Genomic DNA, 20,995 nt, shown 5'->3' on the forward strand with positions numbered 1-20,995 from the left:
AAGACTGAGATACAATTCCTGGTCAGGGCATATGTCCGAGGTTGTGGGCTTGAGCTTCTCTCATCATTGATGTTTCTATCTCTTTCTCCTTTCCTCTCTGAAATCAATAAAAAATATGTATATATTTTTAAAAGAATTGAAAGATTTTTATGGATGACTTGCTGCTCTCCCATACGGCCAGCATTATTGGAATAAACGCTCATATAAAAATAAAAATAAAAAATAAAAATAAACTCAAGGCTCAAAGAGTTTAAGAGTGACACACAAAGTGGCAGAGCTGGGTCTAAAACTCTTATCTTAAAAAATAACAACCATGGATCAATTAGAACCATGGCACTATAACTGTGATACCAACTGAAGGAAAACTCACCCAGGTGACCAGAGGCCAAGGCTCCATTGTCGAGGCTGAGCTTCCCTCTGCTTTTTAAAAACACAGCTGCCAATGCCCTGGCCAGTGTGGCTCAGTTGGTTGGGCATCCTCTTGTGCACCTACAGGTTGCTATCTTGATTCCCCGTCAGAACACATGCCCGAGGTTGTGGGATCAGCCCCCATAGCTGACCGATGTTTCTCTCTCCCTCTTCTTCCTCTCGCTCTAAAATGAAAAAACAAACAAACAAAAAACATATTGAAAGCACAGCTGCCAAGAAGGAAAATCTGGTCAGAAGATGTGGTGGGTTTCAGCTACCAGCAAGTGTGAGACAATAACCAGACTTTTCAAGAGAGACCATCTTCTTACTGATTCTTACTATACAGTTTATAAGTTAAATAATCAGAAATCACAGGCCCCAAATGGTTCCAATGTGGAGAAAGCCTTTCTTCAAATCCGACAAATTGTCAGTCTCTGTACATTTCAGCCCACAGCCATCCCACCATCTTGGCTTCGTGATCCTTAGAACATTCCTTTTCCATCGCCAAGATCAGTGACTTCCTCCCTAACTTCAGTACATACCAAATTACAATGAATGCACATGACTTAATGTTCTCAAGCTCTTTCCCTGAACAACTCAGACAGTTTGAGAGTCACACACAAAGTTAGTAGCAGAGCTGGATTCTCATTAGGAATCTAAACATGAGAGACATTGGAAAGACTCATCTGTTCCATATTCCAGTGGAATCTGAATGTCTGTGATGTCTCCAAAAAAAGTAAATGCTGCATAAAGAATTTTACCATCCACTTCCTCTGTCAGCCCACCTACAAAGGCACCAAGCTCCTTCGGAACTAATGTCCTCCATACTCTTGGTATGGCTGCAGTAACAATGTGCTAGCAAGATAGTCAAAGTCTGGCCGAACCAGTTTGGCTCAGTGGATAGAGCGTTGGCCTGCGGACTCAAGGGTCCCAGGTTCAATTCTGGTCAAGGGCATGTATCTTGGTTGTGGGCACATCCCCACTGGGGGGTGTGCAGGAGGCAGCTGATCGATGTCTCTCTCTCATCGATGTTTCTGACTCTCTCTCTCTCTCCCTTCCTCTCTGTAAAAAATCAATAAAATAACGGCCACACCACCCTGAACGCGCCCGATCTCGTCTGATCTCGGAAGCTAAGCAGGGTCGGGCCTGGTTAGTACTTGGATGGGAGACCGCCTGGGAAAAAATCAATAAAATATATTTTAAAAAATAATAATAATAAAAGATAGTCAAAGGCCAGAAAAGGAGGGGCCCTACAGTCTTTTGAGTACACAAAGTAACTTCTCCCCATCCCTCTTCAGCCTACATCTAGCCCCTCTGACAGCTTCCAAATGAGCTCACCACTTCATTTCTCCTTCCTCTGTACAGTGACTACAATGATTCCAAGAAAGTGCAAATCTGATTACAGCACAGCCCTGCTTAATATTGCCCTAAAGCTCACCAATGCCCATAGGACCGGTCCAAATTCCTTAGCGTGGCATATAAGACCTTCATAACCTGACTCTCTAGCCTTTTCTCCTCTGCTTCCCCAGCCGAAATTATTTGCCTCCAAGAGCTAGACTTACTTCACCCCTCTAGGCTTTTGCTCTTCCTGCTCTCCATTCAGGCCGGCGCCCTGCTCCCACCTTGGAGCCTAACTCTTGACCTTTCAAACCTAGCTCTGGCCTCAGCACCTCCAGGCTGTTTGCCCTCATCTTTCCAGATGGAGTGGTTATTCCCGGAAAACCCCAGCCCGACCCTCCTCAGCAATCAATCAGACAACTGCATCACGTGCTCACCAACCAATGGTGAGGCTGTTTCCATAATTCCCTAACTATTCTGGAAATGCCTCATCTAGGGAGCCAAGGCTGAGAGTTTGGGATTCCAACCAAGGTCCCAATAACAGATCTCACCATTGTTCTGGTCTAGGTCCGAGGGAAAAGGACTCTGGGCAGCGCTAGGTTCAACGGCGCCATCAAGTCGTGAGCACCATTCAAACTGCAGGGGTAAAGCCTAAAGACGCCGGGTCCCCGCCGCTAGCGCCCCCACATAGATCGCGAGCACCTTTCAAACTGTGAGGGTAAAACCCCTGAGACCGGGTCCTGGCCGCCAGGTAGATCGCGAGCACCGTTCAAACTGAGCGGGTAAACCCCGAGACAGGGTCCTGGCCGCCAGGTAGATCGCGAGCACCTTTCAAACTTCACGGGTAAAACCCCATGAGACCCTGACCGCCACGTAGATTCCTAGCACCTTTCAAACTGCGCGGGTTTTGAGACCAGGTCCTGGCCGCTACGTGCCGCCAGGTAGAGCCCGAGCACCTTTCGGGTAAAACTCATAAGAGACAGTGTACTGGCCACTACCTGCCGCCACGTGAATCAGTAGATCGCCAGTACCAAGTACCGAACTGCGCGGGTAAAACTCATAAGAGACAGCGTCCTGGCCGCTACGTGCCGCCACGTAGATCCCGAGCACTTTTCGGGTAAAACTCGTAAGAGACAGCGTCCTGGCCGCTACGTGCCGCCACGTAGATCCCGAGCACTTTTCGGGTAAAACTCGTAAGAGACAGCGTCCTGGCTGCTACGTGCCGCCACGTTATCAGTAGATCGCCAGTACCAAGTACCGAACTCCGCGGGTAAAACTCATAAGAGACAGCGTCCTGGCCGCTACGTGCCGCCACGTTATCAGTAGATCGCCAGTACCAAGTACCGAACTCCGCGGGTAAAACTCATAAGAGACAGCGTCCTGGCCGCTACGTGCCGCCACGTTATCAGTAGATCGCCAGTACCAAGTACCGAACTGCGCGGGTAAAACCCGTGACAGGGCTCTGGCAGCTACCTGCCGCCGCTACGTAAATAGTGAGCACCATTCAAACCGCGGGGGTAAAAACCCCATGAGACCCGGCCCTGACCGCTACGTGCCGCCGCCACGTAGACTGTGCGCACATCCCGGCTGGCCGCTATGTGCGGCTGCGTGCCACCACGTGCCGCCACGGGCCAACCACAACCTCGGTTCAAGACCGGTGTCACGTTCAAGACCGGTGTCACCGCCACGCAGGCACCCCGCGGTGTCAGCCATCTTGCCGCTGCGTCTTCCGCCGGAAGCCCGCTCCCAGGCCCCGCCCCTAACTCTCTAGCGCAGATGCCTGCACCAACCAGGTTCTGCAGCTGCACGGGTGGGGCTGGAGGGGCGCAAATAGAAAACGCAAATACATAGCCGCGTTATCCACGGTCGGCATCAGGAAATGGGAGAATCTATTGTACATTGGGTCAGACCTTAAGGAAAAGGGGGAGCCGACCAAAACGGAACATTCCAAGGAATGGGATCATGTGGGTGAAGCCCGAAGGAGAGCCTGCCAAGCTCAAGGAAAGGAAAAAGGGAGGGTTCATGGAGGAAAAGGACACGTAGACTGTCAGCCTTGGCCAATAAGGTTGTTTTAAGGACTAAAGGAATCACAAAACACATGATTTGAGCAACTGTTTGCTGTTGCCACTCGGACCTATCTTCCCAAGCTTTTCCCGCTGCCAGGGGAAACCCCCAGTTGCAGAATTTGGGGAACTGGACATGCTGACCTGCATGCAGGAATGTTGGGAGAGAAAAGGGACTGACAACCCACCATCAGCACGTCATGGAGGGAGGGACCAGGTTCTGCATATCTCATCATGTCCTTCAGAAACATGCCACCCCTATATCGGATCCAAGGCCAGCTTTGATCAGATGCCTGTTCTCTTAAGTTAAATGGAGCAAATATAAAGTCCTTCCATAACAGAAAGAAATGGGACAATTATGCACACCTAGCTAACCCAAAATAGCCTGCTTATAACTGCAGGAAAGAATAAGCTATACAGAACTTCACTTGACCCTATTTACATCCTAAAATTACTTCCAGTGAAGAGATTTATAGAATAAAACTGTGATTAGAGTACAACACAAGATAGGCAGTTTTATGGAGTTTTTTCTTTATTGAGAAACTTAAAGACTTGGATACATCAAATAAAACCAATTTCTGGGGAAAGATCAAAACCCACAACAGGAAAAAAAAAAAAAAAAGTTAACACTGTCTGAGCCGTAGCAGAACCCAGAGAATATATTCTTTTAATTGAAAAATTCTAGGTGCTTCATAATTGACCTTTTGATACAAAATGACCTATTAAATTTGCAATTTGTGGTTCTTAGTGTTGAGGTCCATAGGACAAGCTAGGAAGTCTTCAAACCTTGAGCTGAATTTCATGAGGGGTTATTTGGCTTTTGAATCCTGAAAAGAAAAGCACCAACATAAATAATCAAAAGAACTTCAGAGATTCACTGAAATCTCTGGCTGATAAAAGGTATTACAGAGCAGGGTTTCTCAACCTCAGTGCTCACATTTTGGCCTGGATAAAATTCTGCTGGGGTTATACTGTGCAGTGTAGAATGTTTAGCAGCATCCCTGGCCTATACCCACTAGATGCCAGTGACACATTCCCAGTTATGAGAACCAGAAATGTCTCCTGACATTGACAAATGTCCTCTGAAGGGGCACACCAAATTTAGAGCCACGGACTTTGAGGATAACTAGTCTGTAAACCCTTACACCTCCCCTCCTTGTAAGCCATCCTGTACTCAAAACTTATACTTTTATGGCTCTCTTGCTTAAATTCCAAATGACAAAAGCCAAGGAGCCATGGCTATGTTGAGTCAACCCCAACCATCATACCAGTTCTAGCCCGTACCACCTGCACTTTCCATGACTGTGCCTCTGCTCATTTGGCTCTCTCCTTGATCAGCCTTTGTCAGAGGTCCTAGTTAAGCTTCACTCACCCAATCCCCTGCAGGCAGGGACCATGGTCCCCAAGTCCAGAAGTTGACTGGAACACATGCTGTAACTGTAGTCAGGTGTGTGTCTGTCTCTTCCACTTTGACACCAAGGCCTGTGCCTACTGTGTTCCCAGAGCTAAGCAGTGGCTATATACACAGCTGACCCTCACCAATCTCAAACCAGGAAGATGGTCACAGAAATGAGGCTGTGAGATCTGATTATATTCATCATTATTCCAAACCAAAAATGTGATTAAGAAAATCTGCTTATAACCATGCGGAAAGGATAAGCTATACAAAATTTCTAACTAGGTGCTTATTGAGAAAACTGTTGTTTGCTCCTTATAATTTATAACCTGTACTCTTTTCTACATGTTAACTCATCCAGATGGCAGCATCCCCAAGTTAACTGGCTCTACATATTGTCCCTAATATTTTAGGATGATATTCACAAGTCAAATTATTATAGAAAACAAAAAATAGCCAAACGTACGTTTTTTCCTTGCCTAAGAGGTAGCAGCAGCAACAGTGCCCACCTTCTGGGCAGCTTCTTTCTTGGCATGATGAGCCTGTAGAACTGCCACAGCTTCATCCACCTGTGAGAAATCTCCAGGTGGTCAGTGACATCTAAGCAGAGCCCCTCCACTCCTCCCTGATTACCAGGTCCAGTAGTGACTTCTCCTGGTGCTGCTTTCTCAAATACCCACACCAGAGCGGCCCCTTCTCTCTGCCACATGTGGGGGTCCAAGGCCACCGGTCATCATCCGCAGCTGAGACCACCCTGCTCACCTTGGAGCGGAGAGACTCGGGGGACTCCAGCATGTGCAGCAGCTCGGAGTTGTCGATCTCTAGAAGCATTCCCGTAATCTTTCCAGCCAGGTTCGAATGCATGGTTTGGATGAGAGGGAACAAACGTTCGCCTATGGGAAGATACTCAAGTAAAAACCAAGTTGAATCCCAGAAAAGAGTGGACACTGCTGTCCAGGTCAGTACCAGGCTCTGGCCCCCTCCTGTGCAAGCACGTACCCAGCATCTGCTTCTGTTCCTGGGGGGGTGCTGCGGCCAGCATGGAGGCGGTCAGGGGCTCCTGCCCCTGCACATGGACCGCAGGCTGGGGTGCCTGGGAACCAGGAGAGGCAGCGGGTTAGCACCAAGGAAAAGACACTTGAGGGTCATCAAGAGGGTGACCGTTCAACATCTGAAAGTCTACTATGTGAAAGAGGAGGTGGAGTAGTTGTCTTTGCTGTCAGGAACTAACTGCAGTCTTGAGGGGTAGAGAGTGTGAAGTGAGGAATCGTGGTGTGGACACAGACACACAGCCAACTACCCTAAGAACAGTATGCTATTGGAAGGGAAATAAAACAAACCTACAATGCTTGGCAACCATCTATCAAATGATTTTGATTTATTTAAGGTTGTTTACCCAAGGTTACCCAAGAATTCAAAACCTCAATAAAATGTAAAACCTTGTTAATAAGTAAGGTATAGTGAACATGTGTATGTATAGCCTTTTCCTAAAAATTAATTTTTTCCTTTAGAATGAATTCCTAGTAAAGACCAGGTCAAAGGGTATGCATATCAAACCATTTATAATTACATCCCACATAACCTTTATTGTACCAAATGTTTTTATTTTATCAAATACTTGAGGACTATCAACATGCAAGGTCAATGCCAGTTAGAGCGCTAAAAGTAGGGCCTTGTAGGCAAAAAATATTTCACATAGCATCAAGTTCTGGGGACTATTCAACTTCAAGAGCATGGAGCAGGAGGAAGCAGCTCCTGGATCACAAGACTGGTGTGTCTCCTCCAAGCAAAGTGCTACTGAGCTTTTCAACAAACCAGTTGCAGCATGGCTTGCCTGGGTGTCACAGCTCCAGAGATAGCAAGTTCCATCTTAGACAACCTAATATCTGGGTCCAACTGCCCCACCTCAACTCAACACCTCTGAAGCTGAACTCTGTGACATGAAGTTCTTTCCTGCCTCAATATACTCATTACCTTGCAGAGCAGCTAAGGATCCATTAAGCCATTGGAGGTGAAAGAGAAATGAAAGCTCAATGAGCCGAATGAACACACGTATATTGTAAAAAAGAAAGCAGGAAGCACCAGCGGTCTCCTCTGGGGCATATCCAAGCGAACTGTTTCAGGAAGAACACTTTTAAGCCCCTTCTGGCCCGCTAGAGGGCCCCTCAAGGGCAGTGTCACCACACACGACACAGCATCCTGCCACAGAGCAGGCATTTAACACCTGTTCAAGGAATCAAAGCAAGGCATCTTTTAAATCGCACGGGAACGGGGGAAATCCTTTAGCGGTGTTTGGTGGACCCACCTGCAGAGGTGGTATGGCAGGGTGAGGGCTGCGGACACTGGAGGCATACTTGTAAGGTGCAACAGCCCGAGGAGCAGCAGCAGCCACAGCAGCGCGAGGTGCTAAGTTCTGCACAGCTGTGGGAACACCTTAGGAAAAGAACAAGTAAAATTAAAGCCCATCAGTCTGGGCAAAGACCCGTCAAATCCCATCTTTCCCCATTCTGTGTGCATCCAATACCACCTCCAGACTGGCAGCTGTCAGTCAGCCCTTGCTGGGCGGCACCAGCCCCACCAAAGTCCATAGCCAAGCGGTCCGGGCACTCAGACCCTACAACAGACCAGCAAATGCACATCAGTGTTGGCAGATGTCCAACTGGCCACGCCCCACAGAAGGAGAAATTCCAAAGTATGTTCAAACACATCACACATGGGGCCTCTACTGCTACTCTCAAGGAACAGCCAACAGATAGCATACAACTCTTTCCACCTTTTGGAATACAGGACATACTCTGTAAAAAAAAGTTTCCTTAACTCTCCCAACTCCACCCAGAAGAATGGGCTACCTCTAGTCATCCAGCTAACAAACTTCTACCACTAACCTTGTTCACATGGCTCACCAATGAGCAAAGACTCTTAAAAGTAACCAGCACTCCTAGAATGAATTGTTTCTCTGCCCCTTTGTACCTACCTAAGCACACAGCTAAGATTACAGAACCAGGACTCAAAGATGAGCCAACAAACTGACCAACCCTGGGCAGAGCCTAGTCCTCCTGATCCCTCCTCCCCAGGCCATGCTTCTCAAGGCCAGTTTGCTCACCGACTCTCTGAGCAGTAGTAGGGAGGCCACGAGAGGCCGGAGCATTACCAGTTGGAGCCAGGTGGCGAAGAGTTGGACGAGGCCCAGACTGGCGTATAGCACTTGGCATTCCTTGGAAGCCTGGTGAAACGATAAAAATTGCACATCAGCAACGAATAATGTGGACCAGAACTTAGGCTGCACCTCAGAGGTGGGGCAAGGAGGAGAGGCAGGGGAGACCAGGATTAAGTATATCCTGTAAACCAATCCGTTTCCCACCACCTACCTTGAGGTCTCCCACCTTGCTGCCAGCGTGGATTAGGTCTCATCTGTGCTAACTGGTTAGGTGTGTAATATGGAGGCCTTCCCTGAGCCTGCAAGAGAGAGCACCCAAGCCCTTTTATTTCAAGGACTTGAGTCCACACTAGAGAAGCATCTGATCTCACTACCAGGCCTTGGCTAATTCAGGAAGAGGCTCTCTCTCTACTCCAAAGAAAGGTCAGTTAATGGAGAGTATTTTATTTCGTCCCCGCCACTGTACGCATGACCATGGACAAATCCTTCATTTTATTTGATGCACCCTTCCCTGTCGTTCTAGAACTCCGATATCCCTGACCACTGCAGGAGCCACCGTCAGTGGGCAGGTTCCAGAGCCATGAATGTACAGCAGACCCACCTGTGGAACGGCTGGCACAAAATAGCCACCAGCTGCAGGCTGGAACTGATTTAAGATGGCATTGGCAGGGAGTGCTCTCATTCCGGCCACCCGCTGCATATACTGGTTCGTCAGGTGAGCCTTTCGCTCTTCCTTCCTCTGGGCCAAGGCGACATACAGTGGCTTGGAGCCCACAATGCGTCCATTCATCTCAGTGACTGCTTTGGTAGCCTCTTCAGGAGATGAGAAGCAGACAAAGCCAAACCCTTTGCTTCTCCCATCCTCCAGCATTACCTACAAAAAGGAGACCAGCTTTAGAAAAAAGGTGTTCTAAGTTTGGGCAGCTATTAAGACTCAGAAAACCTGGGTTCTGCTGAAAGAGAAATCATGTCTAGGAGGGGGGTTGTTCACCCTGTTCCAGACCAATTGAGTCACAACTTCTAAGGGTAGGACTTAGGCATTTTCTTTGTTAGATTCTAAAGTTCCCAAACACTATGAAATGGCTAATGGTTTAAACCAGGAACTGAAAGATGTTCCATGATATCCAGTAGCACAGCTATCTCTAGGTATCCACAAGAGATCTAGATGGTAATGTCAAGCAATTTAATTGTAGAATTCATCTGCCTAAGAGTCTGGTGAATAAAATTTTAATAAGCTGTTAGCACGCTTAGGATACGCTTTGGAAACACTACATGTGGGAAGGAGTTAAAACCAATGACTGCTATTCAATGGGAGTAACAGCTGAAAAACAGTTGGATTCTAGTCCTGGCTCTGCAACTTCTAAGCTGTACAACATTAACACAACACTTACTTCTCCTCTGAGCCTCAATGTCCATGAGGCAAACAGCTAGAGAGCCACATGTCCACTGGTTCAGGCAGTCTTTTCCCAGCTTGTCTTTCACAAATGGCTTTTCCCCACTTGAAAAGGTTATTTACTACTCCCCCTGGCCTGTCTGTTCACAAGTGCTGGTAGCAATATGAATGTGTGTGTGGCACCATTTTGTCTTAGCTCACTGCCTGGGGAGCCTCCTTAAGGAGAGGACATGGAAGTAAAGGTGTGTATCAACCCAACAACTCTCTACCTATGAAATGGACCAACAAGGTAAGATCAAGATACCCTGATCATGAAAATGGTGCCTATGAAACTTCAAGATATGGTTCTTTTGCTCTCTTCTTGCAAATGACAACTGGACTATTGTGCTGATTAGCATTCCTTGCACTGATGGAGGCCAGTCAAGGGGGTGATATGACAGAAGGGGCGAGGAACTAGAGAAACCCCACCGGGCAGTCTCTGGTCACCTCTCTGCTATAACTGATGACGACACTCCCAGGTTGTGAGCGACTTAAGCTAAGCACCAGGACAGGGTCACCTAGAGTCTTTACTGGCTCAGCCGGCCTCCTTTCTCATCACCTAGAGGACTTTGTGACACCTGCTGCACCTCTGCTGAGCAGGACTAGAGTCTGCAACAGGCTGTGACCCAAAACTTTCAGATCCTGTCACATTCCTGAAGTGCCAAAACCATAGGTCACCATCCTGATGTAACTAGCATTCTTTTGCTCAAGGACTCAAATTCCTTGACTTTTATTTATTTATTTATTTTTAATATATTTCTTTATTGATTTAAGAGAGGAAGGAAGAGGAAGAGATAGAATCATCAATGATGAGTCATTGATTGGCTGCCTTCTGCATGGCCCCCACTGGGGACCAAGCCCGCAGCCCGGGCATGTGCCATTGGCCGAAATCGAACTCAGGACCTTTCAGCCCCCAGGCCGACGCTCTATCCACTGCGCAAAACTGGCTAGAGCAAATTCCTTGACTTTAAAATAGGGTTCACATACTTACCCTGCTAACTCAGTTGATTTGATTATCAAAGAAAAATCAAGCAAATGACTCAAACTGCAAAATATGGGAAAACAAACTTCCCACTCATCTTTCCTTCTCAGACCAGGATGGAAATTCTCACCCCAGCTCTAAAATCCTCACAATACCTTCGTTCAGGGAGAAAGTGTGGCAGAGCTGTAGAGACAGGCCGCAAGACAAATGAAAAACAACCCGTCTGGATTTCCTCTGCTTTACTGTGGCACCATCTGTCCCCACACTAGCACAAAGCAGCAAAGAATGGGAAAGATTCAGGTGCTCTGGGGGGGTTGGCAGTGAGGGACTCATATTCATCTCCATACCCCAGGACTTGGGAGACAAGACAGCGCAGTAATAACCTAATGAATTGTCATTCTCCAGAGCATACACTCAGATGGCTAATTGAATGCCAGGAGGAATTTGCTAGATTAATGTGGTAGCTACTCTCAGAAATGAACACAATTTAGATCCTATTCCGTCAATGAAACCAATGCCAATAAACTGCTAAATGATTACAACTTCTGTTTTCAATCCGAGAATCTCAGTATAAAATACCTTAGCACTGGTGATGGATCCGAAAGGAGAAAACTCTTTCCTTAACTTCTCATCATCAATGGTGTCATCCAAGTTCTTAATGTAGAGATTCACCCCCTACAGCAGAAGAATCACTGTTAGTCTTTTTTACCCCCTTCCCCCAATATATTCCGTAAGACAGTGGTTTCTCAAAGTGTAGGCCTCAGACCAGCAGCTGCAGCATCTTTGGGTACTTGTTTGGAATGTAAATTCTCAGGCCAGAATCCAAACCTAATGGGTCTAGCAACCCATGTGTTTGTTTTTATTGATTTTAGAGAGAGGAAGAAAGAAGAGAGAAAGGTCCATCAGCTGCCTCCTGCATGCCCCCTAGCAGGGATTGAGGCCGAAACCCGAGCGTATACTCTGACTGGGAATCAAGTGGCAACCTCTCGGTGTATGGGACGCCGCCCAACCGAGCTACACCAGCCGGAGCAGCAATCTGTGTTTTAACAAGCCCTGCAGGGGATTCTGGTGCAGGCTCAAAGTTGAGAAACTACCACTCTAAGATTCTTTTTTTTTTTTTTTTTTTTTTTTTTCAAGAGCAAGAGGATTTTTATTACAAGCGCAGCGCAGGGGCTCTCAGGCAGGCAGGCAACAACACAAAGGAAGTGCTGCTGACTGGAGCCCCGAGTGATTGTAGAACACGGGTTTATAAAGGCAAAAACCACACGCAGGTGGCCGGAAAACGGGGAACTGGGTTACCAGTTAACTCATAACTCATCTTTTACAGGGACAGGTAACTCTAAGATTCTGATAGGAGCACCATGTACTCACCTGCTATCATCTCCTCACAGCTGCTCTGGCTGAACACTCATCCCAGCAGGGCTCTCCTTGCCACCATTCCAAACAAATACATATCATTTAAATAAAAGGAACCACATAACTAAGACTGAGGCTTGTGGAACAGAGTCCCTAAAGAAATAAATTAATCTCTTTGGTCCCTGTTCTAGAATTGCTGCTATATCTGGTAGGCATATCCTTTTAAGCCTGATGATGGTGAGCAGGCTCCAAGTCCCCAAGAAAGTCTGTTAAATATCTGGGTGCTCTGCCAACACACATAGTAAATTCCTTGTTGGTAGGCTGTGCCAAGACCACCTCTCACCTGATATCGACTAATTCTCTCTTGCTTCAGTTGTTCAAATTTCCGTTTTAACTCAGCCTGCCGTTCCACTTTCTTCTGTGCACGGCCTACAAAAATGACTTTCCCACTGATTTCTTTTCCATTCATCTCTTCCACAGCCTAAAGAAGAAATAAATATGCATCTTTAAAACAGGATGCAGAGGCATGGGGCCTTGCTCTGGAGATCTGTAAGACCCACCAAATATTCCGAGAAAGAAATCTTCCCTATAGGGCTAAAAACTAACTTCACTCTGTCTCTGAAGTCAGCTAAGCAAATTCAAACTTCCTCATCAATAAAACGGAGTTAATATTTAGATGGGTTATTGGCCCAGAGAACATAGGGGGGGAAATCGCACAGTTGTATAAATACAAGCATAGAAGACACGAGCCTGGCTTGATCATTGGGCTGTCATCAGATTCAGTTCTTTTGTGGGTACTAAGGGAAACATGTCAAGGGCCTAGAATGTATCTGATACTACGCCCACAGGTAGCTAATGTCCTAGTATCAAATCACAAACTCTCTGGCCCATAGTTCCCTTGCCTATGAATGGGAACAAACACCTGTCCTATTCCAACCTGCAAGGCCAAAGAGCTAAGGTGACAGGTATGTGCCAAGTGCTTTGAAAACAGTTAACTGATAAATTAACATGTAAAACCCCTTAAGAAGGCCATTCCAGAGCACAGTAACTGTACATCACTACTAGACTCTTAGATAATTCCAGCTCCACTCTATGTGTTACCAAGGCCCTAGCTGCATTCTGGAGCCTTCCTATAAAATTTTCCCCGACCCTGGTGGTACTCTCACCTTATTGGCATCCTCGTGTTTTTCGTAACTCACGAAGCCAAAGCCTTTGGATTTCCCAGTGGGATCTCTCATCACCTTGACACTTAAGGTCTTACCTATTACCAAAGGACAGAACTATTAGTAACACCATCGGTATCACAGTTCAAGGAGCCCACTTGAAGCAAACTCTTGCTGAACCCAGATGGACTACTAAGAAAGAGACACCGTGCCTGGCCTTCTAATTCTGACCAAGCTGCTGAGATGGCCTTGGAGCTTGGACGAGGTAGAGTAAAGCCAAGAGCTGAGGCCTGGAATCTATTCTTAGCTACCCTGTGACCTTTGTTATAGAAGGTGTTTTACTTCTGGGTCTAGGTGCCCTCTTCTCTTCACTGAAAACAGATGAAGTCCAGGACTGGTGGACTATGAAAGAGGGCACATGGGCCAAAGGACCTGACTCACCAAACTGGCTGAACAGCTCTTTCAGACTCTCATCATCCACCTCTTCCCCAAAGTTTTTGATATACACATTAGTGAACTCCTTGGCTTTGGCCCCAAGCTCGGCTTCCCGCTCTTTTCGAGACTTGAATCTGCCCACAAACCTAAAAGGAACCCATGAAAAACAGTGATCATCCAGAGGAACAAACCATGATTTCCAGGGACCCAAAGGAATGCAGGTTAAAGGCTGACAGGAGAAGTTAAAACACAAGTCCCAGTCCAACCACCAAGAAAGCAAGCTCAGAGATGCCCAACTCCCCACAGAAAGAAAAAGAAGTAGGACTGTCCTGCAGGGACCAGCCCCAGGGCTCCTGGCTCACACCAGGCTACTCCTACCACATCACACTGCCTTCGTGAAGAAACCTGATGACCAAGTTTTTTAAACGTCCATTTCTGTGCATCTATGTAAATGCATAGAAAAGGTCTGGAAGGATACAAACCAAACTGTTAACAGTGGTTAATCTGAGCAGTGAAATTGCTGGCGTGGACTACCTTTAATTTTTCACTTTATTCATTTCATTGTTGTTTACACTTAATAGGAATGTATCCATACATTGAATATCTTTAAGTTTCCCTCTAGTGATATCGTTGGGCACATACACATTATCAATGCAACCCATCCCCTGGTCTGCTCAACAAGGCAGAGGACAGAAATAATCTTTGTTTATTATAGCCAAGACTTATTGTCTCTTCTCCTCTCCTCTCCTCTCAATGGCTTAGCTAAGATCTCCATGTCTCCATTCTGCAATAACCACACCAAAGCAACAAGGTCTATTATAAATAGTGTCTTCTGCGACGGGATGAGATTTTTTTATTGTAACCAAATTAAGTATTACTGTGGAGCCAGCCTGTGTTAAAAGGCTACCGAGTCATAAATTAGCCAAGTGGAGATCCGGGGACAATTTGGCAAGTGACCCCATGGACAGACCAAGGTCACATGGCTAATATACAGCTCCTGGTTAGTCCAGGGCCCTCTCCACTCTGCCGCTGGCCAAGACCCCTGCTCTGAGTGGGCTTAGAGCTGTTTTCCAGCCAGCCCAGGTGCCAATGATCATAAAACCCAGACATGTGCTTTTAAGGGAGAGGCGGCAGGCAGGCCATGGCTTGGGCAGGAAGCCCACCTTTGGCGAGTCACAAGGCTGCCATGGCTCAGCAGGGAGACTCACCAGCCCAGGAGTGGAGAGGTAGGAGCAGGCCACACTTGGGCCGAGAGAACCAGGAGCCGCCTTGTGTGTGTCAGTTAATACCGAGGTGGGGCCATGGCTGGCTCATGCGATGGCTGTTGCTCCAGACTGGGACACTCACACTTTGCGGTCGTTGAGGAGCATGCCGTTCATCTTCTCGATGGCCTTGTCTGCAGCCTCTTGGGTCTCGAAGTGAACGAAGGCATAACCCTTAGAGCCATTCTCGTCACACACCACCTGTCAAAGACAAGGCAGGACACGTTAGTGCCACTGGACAGTCCGGAGATTCAAGAACCACATGGTCTCTTACTCAGGGTCTCCCATGTCTGAGGCTTTTAGCCTACCCCGGGGCAAACTGCAGGAGGCTACAGCAATTAAGGTTTTTCTAACCCTCACTACAGCATCAGGCACTCAGTAATGTTCCATTTACAAATGGTAGCCATGTAAACAACCACCACACAAGTTGTTAGCAATTCTCCACATAAACAGGTGCAGAGAAAATGAAGGTGAGTTTATGCTTCTAAAATGACTACACACAGCTTCCTGGAAACCACAGGCACTGCTCTGGGTTCCGCCCCCAACAGAAACCTTTTCATGCTTTCCAAAGTTAGAAGACAGGAAGGATATTTCAGGCAGAGGGAAGAACAAAGACACAAAAGCACCTGCTAGTTATGCTAGGTTGTGGCACGAGATTATCTACAGGGAACATTTAGGCTTAAGAGCCATTTCCAGAATTTTGAAAATTTACATGCCCTGGCACCCAAAACCCAGGCAGTTTCCCGTTTAGTATTTATCTTGTTTTCAGAATACAGTTATTCTGCTGCAATTATTTAATCAGTGTTTACCTTGCAGGACAGAATGTTTCCAAACGCAGAAAAAGTATCATAAAGTGCCTTGTTATCTATAGATTTGTCCAAGTTCTTGATGAAGACGTTTCCCACACCCGATTTTCTCAAAGAGGGATCCCTTTGAGACCACATGATGCGGATTGGCTTTCCCTTAATCACATCAAAGTTCATAGTATCCAAGGCCCGCTCAGCTGCAAGAGAAACACATTTCAGTCGAGGATATAAAACACCTCACGTAGGTAACTGCCACTATCCCAGGAATAGATAACTCCTGGACTTTTCAAGGTAATAACTGATAAAAGGAAACTCTTACAATTAAAGGGCATCAGATGCCTCTAGCCTGTGTTGCTACTGAGGGTAAAATAACTTCTAGCCAAGTAATCTACTTCATGGCTGAAGTCTCAACCCCACTGGTCTGCATCCTTGTTGGGTGTTGGGTCAGGAATTAGGCAAGATCATCTAAATGGCCTTATGGCACCAGGATCAAATGATAACACAGTAGTGGGGGATTTGTTCCAAAACACCACCACCCCCAGCGGATGCCTGAAACCACGGATGGCACCAAACCTTATATATGTTTTTTCCTATACATACATATGACAAAATTTAATTTATAAATTAGGTAAGAAACTAGCAGTAACTAGTAATAAAATGAAGCAGTTTTCACAATACACTGTAATGAAAATTATATGGTGGTCTGTCAAAATATCTTATTGTACTATGCTCAACTTTTCACTTAAATGAAGCACTTTCCAGTTCTCTCTGGCATATCTGAATTGCCCGTATCACTACTCTTGTGCTTTGGGGCCATTATCAAGTAAAATAAGGGTTACTTGAGCACAAGCACTGCACTACTGCAGTCGATCTGGTAACGGAGACAGCTACTAAGTGACTTGACCAACTGGCAGGTAGTGTGCAGAGCATGGATATGCTGGACAAAGGATAACCTGTCCTGGGCAGGATGGCGGGAGATCTCATCACGCTACTCAGAATAGCGTGCAACTTAAAACTTATGAATTATTTCTGGAATTTTCCATTTAATATTTTTGGACCATGGTTGACCACAGGTAACTGAAAACATAGAAAGCAAAACAGGAAATAAGGGGGGACTACTGTACCTCCTATTTGATTAAGTTTTTTATCACTTATAAAAGACATTGCAGCCTATCACTCACAGTGACAGGTGGGACAAATGAAATTATCCACTTTATAAAATTAACAAACTTATGTTCAGGGTGGCTAAATGATGCAGCTAACTAGTGATTAAGAAACTAACACCTGCCTGGGCAGCCCGCGTGGCTCAGTGGTTGATAATTGACCTATGAACCAGGAGGTCATAGGTTCGATTCCCAGGCCAGGGCACATGCCTGGGTTGTGGGCACATGCCTGGGTTATGGGCTTGATCCCCAGTATGAGGCATGCAGGAGGCAGCTGATCAATGATTCTCATTACTGATGTTTCTATCTCTCTCTCTCTCTTTCCCTTCCTCCCTAAAATCAATAAAAACGTATTAAAAAAAAGAAAGAAACTAACACCATTGTCTAACCATTATGAAGCTAACACAGAAGAATATAGAATTAACAAAACTGTGAGCAAGTGATTGGGACTGAAAATGTGCTAATCCCTGGTTTCAGCCCCGTTTCTTATATTCTCAGTTTCTGAGAACAGAAATTGATTCCGATAAAAAGCCTCAATCACCAAAATGATAAATATTCATGGTCACACATAGAAATGTTCTTTGTATTACGAGACAAGAAAGATAAAACTGCAGCATCTTTCTGCCTAAGTAGACAGTGCACGTAGACAGCGCATGTAGGCCCTGCACCTGGTGGTTTCCAGGCCTTCAAATGCTTTGGTGTCCAAACAAATTCTCCATCCAAGGCCTTGGTTCCTTAGCTTCCCACCAAATCCATGTGTGCACCATGGAGACCATTTAAAGGACCAGAAGCTAAAATTTATCATCACATGCAGTCAGGAGTAATTCTCTTTGCTCGTAGTAACAAGGACCCAGGGCTGGTGGCCATTTACCCTGATTTATGCAATGATAGTATTACCCAGGAATGTCCTCCATAAAGGAATGGGGGGGGGGGGGGGGGGATGGGGAGGTTTTCTGCCTCAAGGCACCATCTCACTTTAAAAGGGGACAAAATTCCCTAACAGCCCCTCCCCAAGCTGAGCTGCCCAGCCAGCCAACAAGTTATCTCTATCTCCCCCCCCAACCTCCCACCCCCCACCCAACCACCTTTTCCCATCTTCCTTAGGTGAGGGGAGGAGGTCAGGAAGTAGGAGATAGGGCAACCCCAAACCAGGAAAGGTCCAGGCACAGGGGAGTTTGCTTGTGATGACCAGCTGAGACAGAAAGCCTGGGACCCCCCAATTTGTGTTGTTTCATTAATTAGCAGAGAAGGAACCCATTTCAACACAGCTCCTCTTCTATTTCCAGACAGTGCTGCAGAAGGCAAGTCAGCTTAGCCTGACAAATGGGGCTGCACTTATTTATAGCAGGGAGAGGGCCTGCAGAGCTATGTGTTGGCAGACAACACTGACCAATGGCTTCTGCTACTATAAGTGACAGGACTTTTGTTCAGAAGCGTCAAGAAGGCAGGCAACAGCCAACACACCCACTCCTCCCACCTAAAAAGGCCACACTCAGCTACCTTCTTTGTGCCTGTGGCCAGACACAAGCCAGCTCAGGGCACACTGAATTGACGGGAGCAGTGCCTTGTGTATCCCAACAAGTCCTATCCTCTGGCCTCAGCTGCATCCTGGGCAAGTGGCATTCTCTGTGCTTCACAGACAGCAAACCAAGTGGGGACAATAATAGGGACCTGGAGACCCTTTGCCACAGAACGGCTTGTTTCTCCTGGTAATGATCTCTACAGTTGTTCCTTGCTAATCCGGAGTCACGTGCAGCCCCTGATTAGGTTTCCTCAGGCCTGGCCACTGCCACCACGCCTGCGGCATACCTCCCCACGCCGCTGCTCCATGCTAAGGCCCAGTGTGGGTTCACGAGCACTGTGCTGGCAGGCGGAGCTTGGCCTCCGACCTTCTGCTGTCCCTTCTCCTTCTCAGGAGCCCTACAATCTATAGTCTTCAGATGGGATGAAATAAAGGGTTTTGACAAGTGTAAAGCGCTGTTCACAGGTGAAATGATAATCCCCATCAGCCAGCAATTTCCGTAGCCGTGCTTCCCCAGGCTACCTTGAGATCCATTCTCCACAGACCAGGCCTCCTCCAGACAGAACTCCCCCACACCAGCTGCAAACACCCCGATCAGGGAGCTGGCCTGGCACGCGAGGCTCTGGTGGTGCGAACTCAAGTGCCTGCTCAAATTTAACGCAGAGATGCATCCCCCTGCTTCCTACCTGCCTGGAAAGATGCCTATCGGCACAAAAATCAAACCGATTCTCAGTCCAGGGGGTAAAGGTAGAAGGAGAAGGGGCCGCGGTTCTGCAACCTCAAATTTCTGCAGCAATTGTATTTCAATGGTGCTCGCTGGCAGGCCTGTGAGGGCACCTGCCCACGATCACTCACCAGCCAGGGGCTCTAACACACCAGCTCCACTGGACCACACGCACCTGGGAGCGTGGTGCCTCCCTCCCCTCCCCCCCAGACCATTTTAGTCTCCTTGGGCTCCAACCCCTCCGCCACCACCGATTAGCCCAAGGTCACCCGGTGAGCAAGTGGTGGGAACCGGACTGAAACTCTGGCCATCGGATGCCAGGATCCCACGTTCTGCGCCCCTGCATCCCGGCTCCCCACATGGCTGCTGGGGCCTCGGTGCTGTCTGCGGTCGCGGGGCCCCCTCCACGGGGGCAGGGACCTGCCTGGGGGATGGATGGCTCCTAGGCCCCCGCCCCCCGGATCCCGGGAATCTGCGGGCAGCTCCCACTCACCGTCGGCCGGCTGCTGGAAGTTGACGTAGGCATAGCCCAGGGAGCGGCGGGTGATCATGTCGCGGCAGACCCGGATGGACAGCACAGGCCCCGCAGGGCTGAACTTTTCATACAGCATGGCCTCGGTGACGTCCGAGTGCAGGTCGCCCACGTACAGGGAGGCCATGGGGTAGCTGCTGGCGGCAGCGTTCATCTCCCCAGCCCCCACGACCCCAAGCCCCGCCAGGACTCCTTACGAGGACCGCACCGGACAAAAGGGGATCTTCCCGGAGCGGGGCCCGCGCCGCGGCTCACAGGTGGCAGCGCTGGCGTAGGCTCGGCGGCGGGAGGCACCGAGCAGGTCGGGGGCGGCTGGCTCGCTCGCTCGCGACTGCGGGGCCGCAGACAAAAGGCTCTCAAAAAACAATATGGCCCTCCCGGGGAGTTTGTAATCTCCAGCTCCCAATTTCCAAAATAGATGTGTTAATAAAAGGGGGGCTTCCCTCCCAATTACAAAGATTCTCCAGGAGCCAGGCAAGCGGCGCCCACGCGGCCTCCGGGGTACGCGTTTCTCGTTAAATATAGGCCTCGGGCGGCTGGCGGTTTAAGATTACAGCAGCCGGGGACGAGGGATGCAAAATATTTGTCGGTGTCGGCGCGGCAAGCCTGGGGGGCCGAGCGCGCAGCCGCCTTCACGCCGGGCCGCGAAGGGCAGCGCGGACACGTGGTGCGCGGGGCGGACGGCGCGGGGGGCGGGGGCGCGGGGCTGCCACGCGGCGCGGGCGGCGGCGGCGGCGGCGCGGAGGCGCGTGGACGCGGGCGGCTCACCACCGGACCGACAGACAGGGACCGACGGACGCCCAGGTGCGGCGGCGGCGGCGGGCAGGCCGGAAGCGTGCACAAGTGACTTCCCCGCGGGTTCTCCGAGGAGGATTCGCTTTTTCTTTCTCTCTTTTATTTTTCTTTTTTTTTCAGATTTTAGAGCGTTTTCGAGTTTTTTTTTATCTTTTTCTCTTTTTTTTCCTTCAGGCTACTGAGCCCGAAAGCGGGAGAAGCTGCGGCGACCCGGGGCGGAGAGAGGCGGCTGGGGGAGCCACCGCTCCATTTATACCCGCCCCGGGCGCTGCTGGTCGAAGGGCGCCTCGCGACCTGGGCGCAGTCGTGCCCGCCCACTCGGCCCGGGGGCCCGAGGCGGGGCAGCCACGCGAGAGCGACCCGGCGCGGCTGCGCGGTGCCACAGCGACCCCTGGCGCGCGGAGGACCGCTCCGCGGGGCGGCCTGCGCCAGACCCCAGGGCCTCCGGCCCCTCGAATGCG

At 48.6% G+C, this 20,995-nt stretch overlaps 1 protein-coding gene, 1 non-coding gene and 1 pseudogene across 7 annotated transcripts; 1 reads left to right on the forward strand and 2 right to left on the reverse strand.

Moving 5' to 3' along the window:
- Positions 1 to 41: 41 nt before the first annotated feature.
- Positions 42 to 20,810, reverse strand: PABPC4 (poly(A) binding protein cytoplasmic 4). Of its 6 annotated transcripts, XR_004973928.1 has the most exons (17): positions 19,701 to 20,810; positions 15,802 to 15,995; positions 15,078 to 15,193; positions 13,737 to 13,876; positions 13,299 to 13,393; positions 12,476 to 12,613; positions 11,356 to 11,451; positions 8,964 to 9,236; positions 8,574 to 8,661; positions 8,309 to 8,428; positions 7,733 to 7,819; positions 7,511 to 7,638; positions 6,205 to 6,298; positions 5,968 to 6,098; positions 5,672 to 5,774; positions 371 to 593; positions 42 to 97 (listed from the first exon to the last, which is right to left on the reverse strand). XR_004973928.1 is itself a non-coding variant. In XM_036348379.1 (16 exons), the coding sequence occupies exons 1-15, from the start codon at positions 19,891 to 19,893 to the stop codon at positions 5,685 to 5,687; spliced, it is 1,935 nt and encodes a 644-aa protein (XP_036204272.1). In that variant the 5' UTR covers positions 19,894 to 20,810; the 3' UTR covers positions 4,319 to 4,636; positions 5,672 to 5,684. The 6 variants fall into 6 exon arrangements, 4 of the variants coding, with proteins under 4 accessions (XP_036204272.1, XP_036204271.1, XP_036204274.1 ...); XR_004973929.1 differs by lacking the exon at positions 5,672 to 5,774; XM_036348379.1 differs by lacking the exons at positions 42 to 97; positions 371 to 593 and adding an exon at positions 4,319 to 4,636 and having other exon boundaries at positions 8,357 to 8,428.
- On the forward strand, positions 1,488 to 1,609 carry LOC118677968 (annotated as a pseudogene).
- LOC118678003 lies at positions 10,947 to 11,080 on the reverse strand. The gene has a single exon (XR_004974696.1). It is a non-coding gene; the product is annotated as a small nucleolar RNA SNORA55 (small nucleolar RNA).
- Positions 20,811 to 20,995: the final 185 nt, after the last annotated feature.

This window comes from Myotis myotis, unplaced genomic scaffold (assembly GCF_014108235.1).
Source record: "Myotis myotis isolate mMyoMyo1 unplaced genomic scaffold, mMyoMyo1.p scaffold_m19_p_2, whole genome shotgun sequence".
In the NCBI taxonomy this organism is placed as follows: Eukaryota; Metazoa; Chordata; class Mammalia; order Chiroptera; family Vespertilionidae; genus Myotis; species Myotis myotis.

What these genes read in the sequence shown, in the direction of transcription:
- PABPC4 (XM_036348378.1), bottom strand. Translation starts at nt 19,893, where the DNA reads ATGAACGCTGCCGCCAGCAGCTACCCCATGGCCTCCCTGTACGTGGGC. An exon ending in AGAGCTGTTCAGCCAGTTTG is followed by an intron (nt 13,394 to 13,736) that starts GTGAGTCAGGTC and finishes CTTTGGTAATAG; the next exon opens with GTAAGACCTTAAGTGTCAAG. An exon ending in TGACAGCTGCCAGTCTGGAG is followed by an intron (nt 7,639 to 7,732) that starts GTGGTATTGGAT and finishes TCTTTTCCTAAG; the next exon opens with GTGTTCCCACAGCTGTGCAG.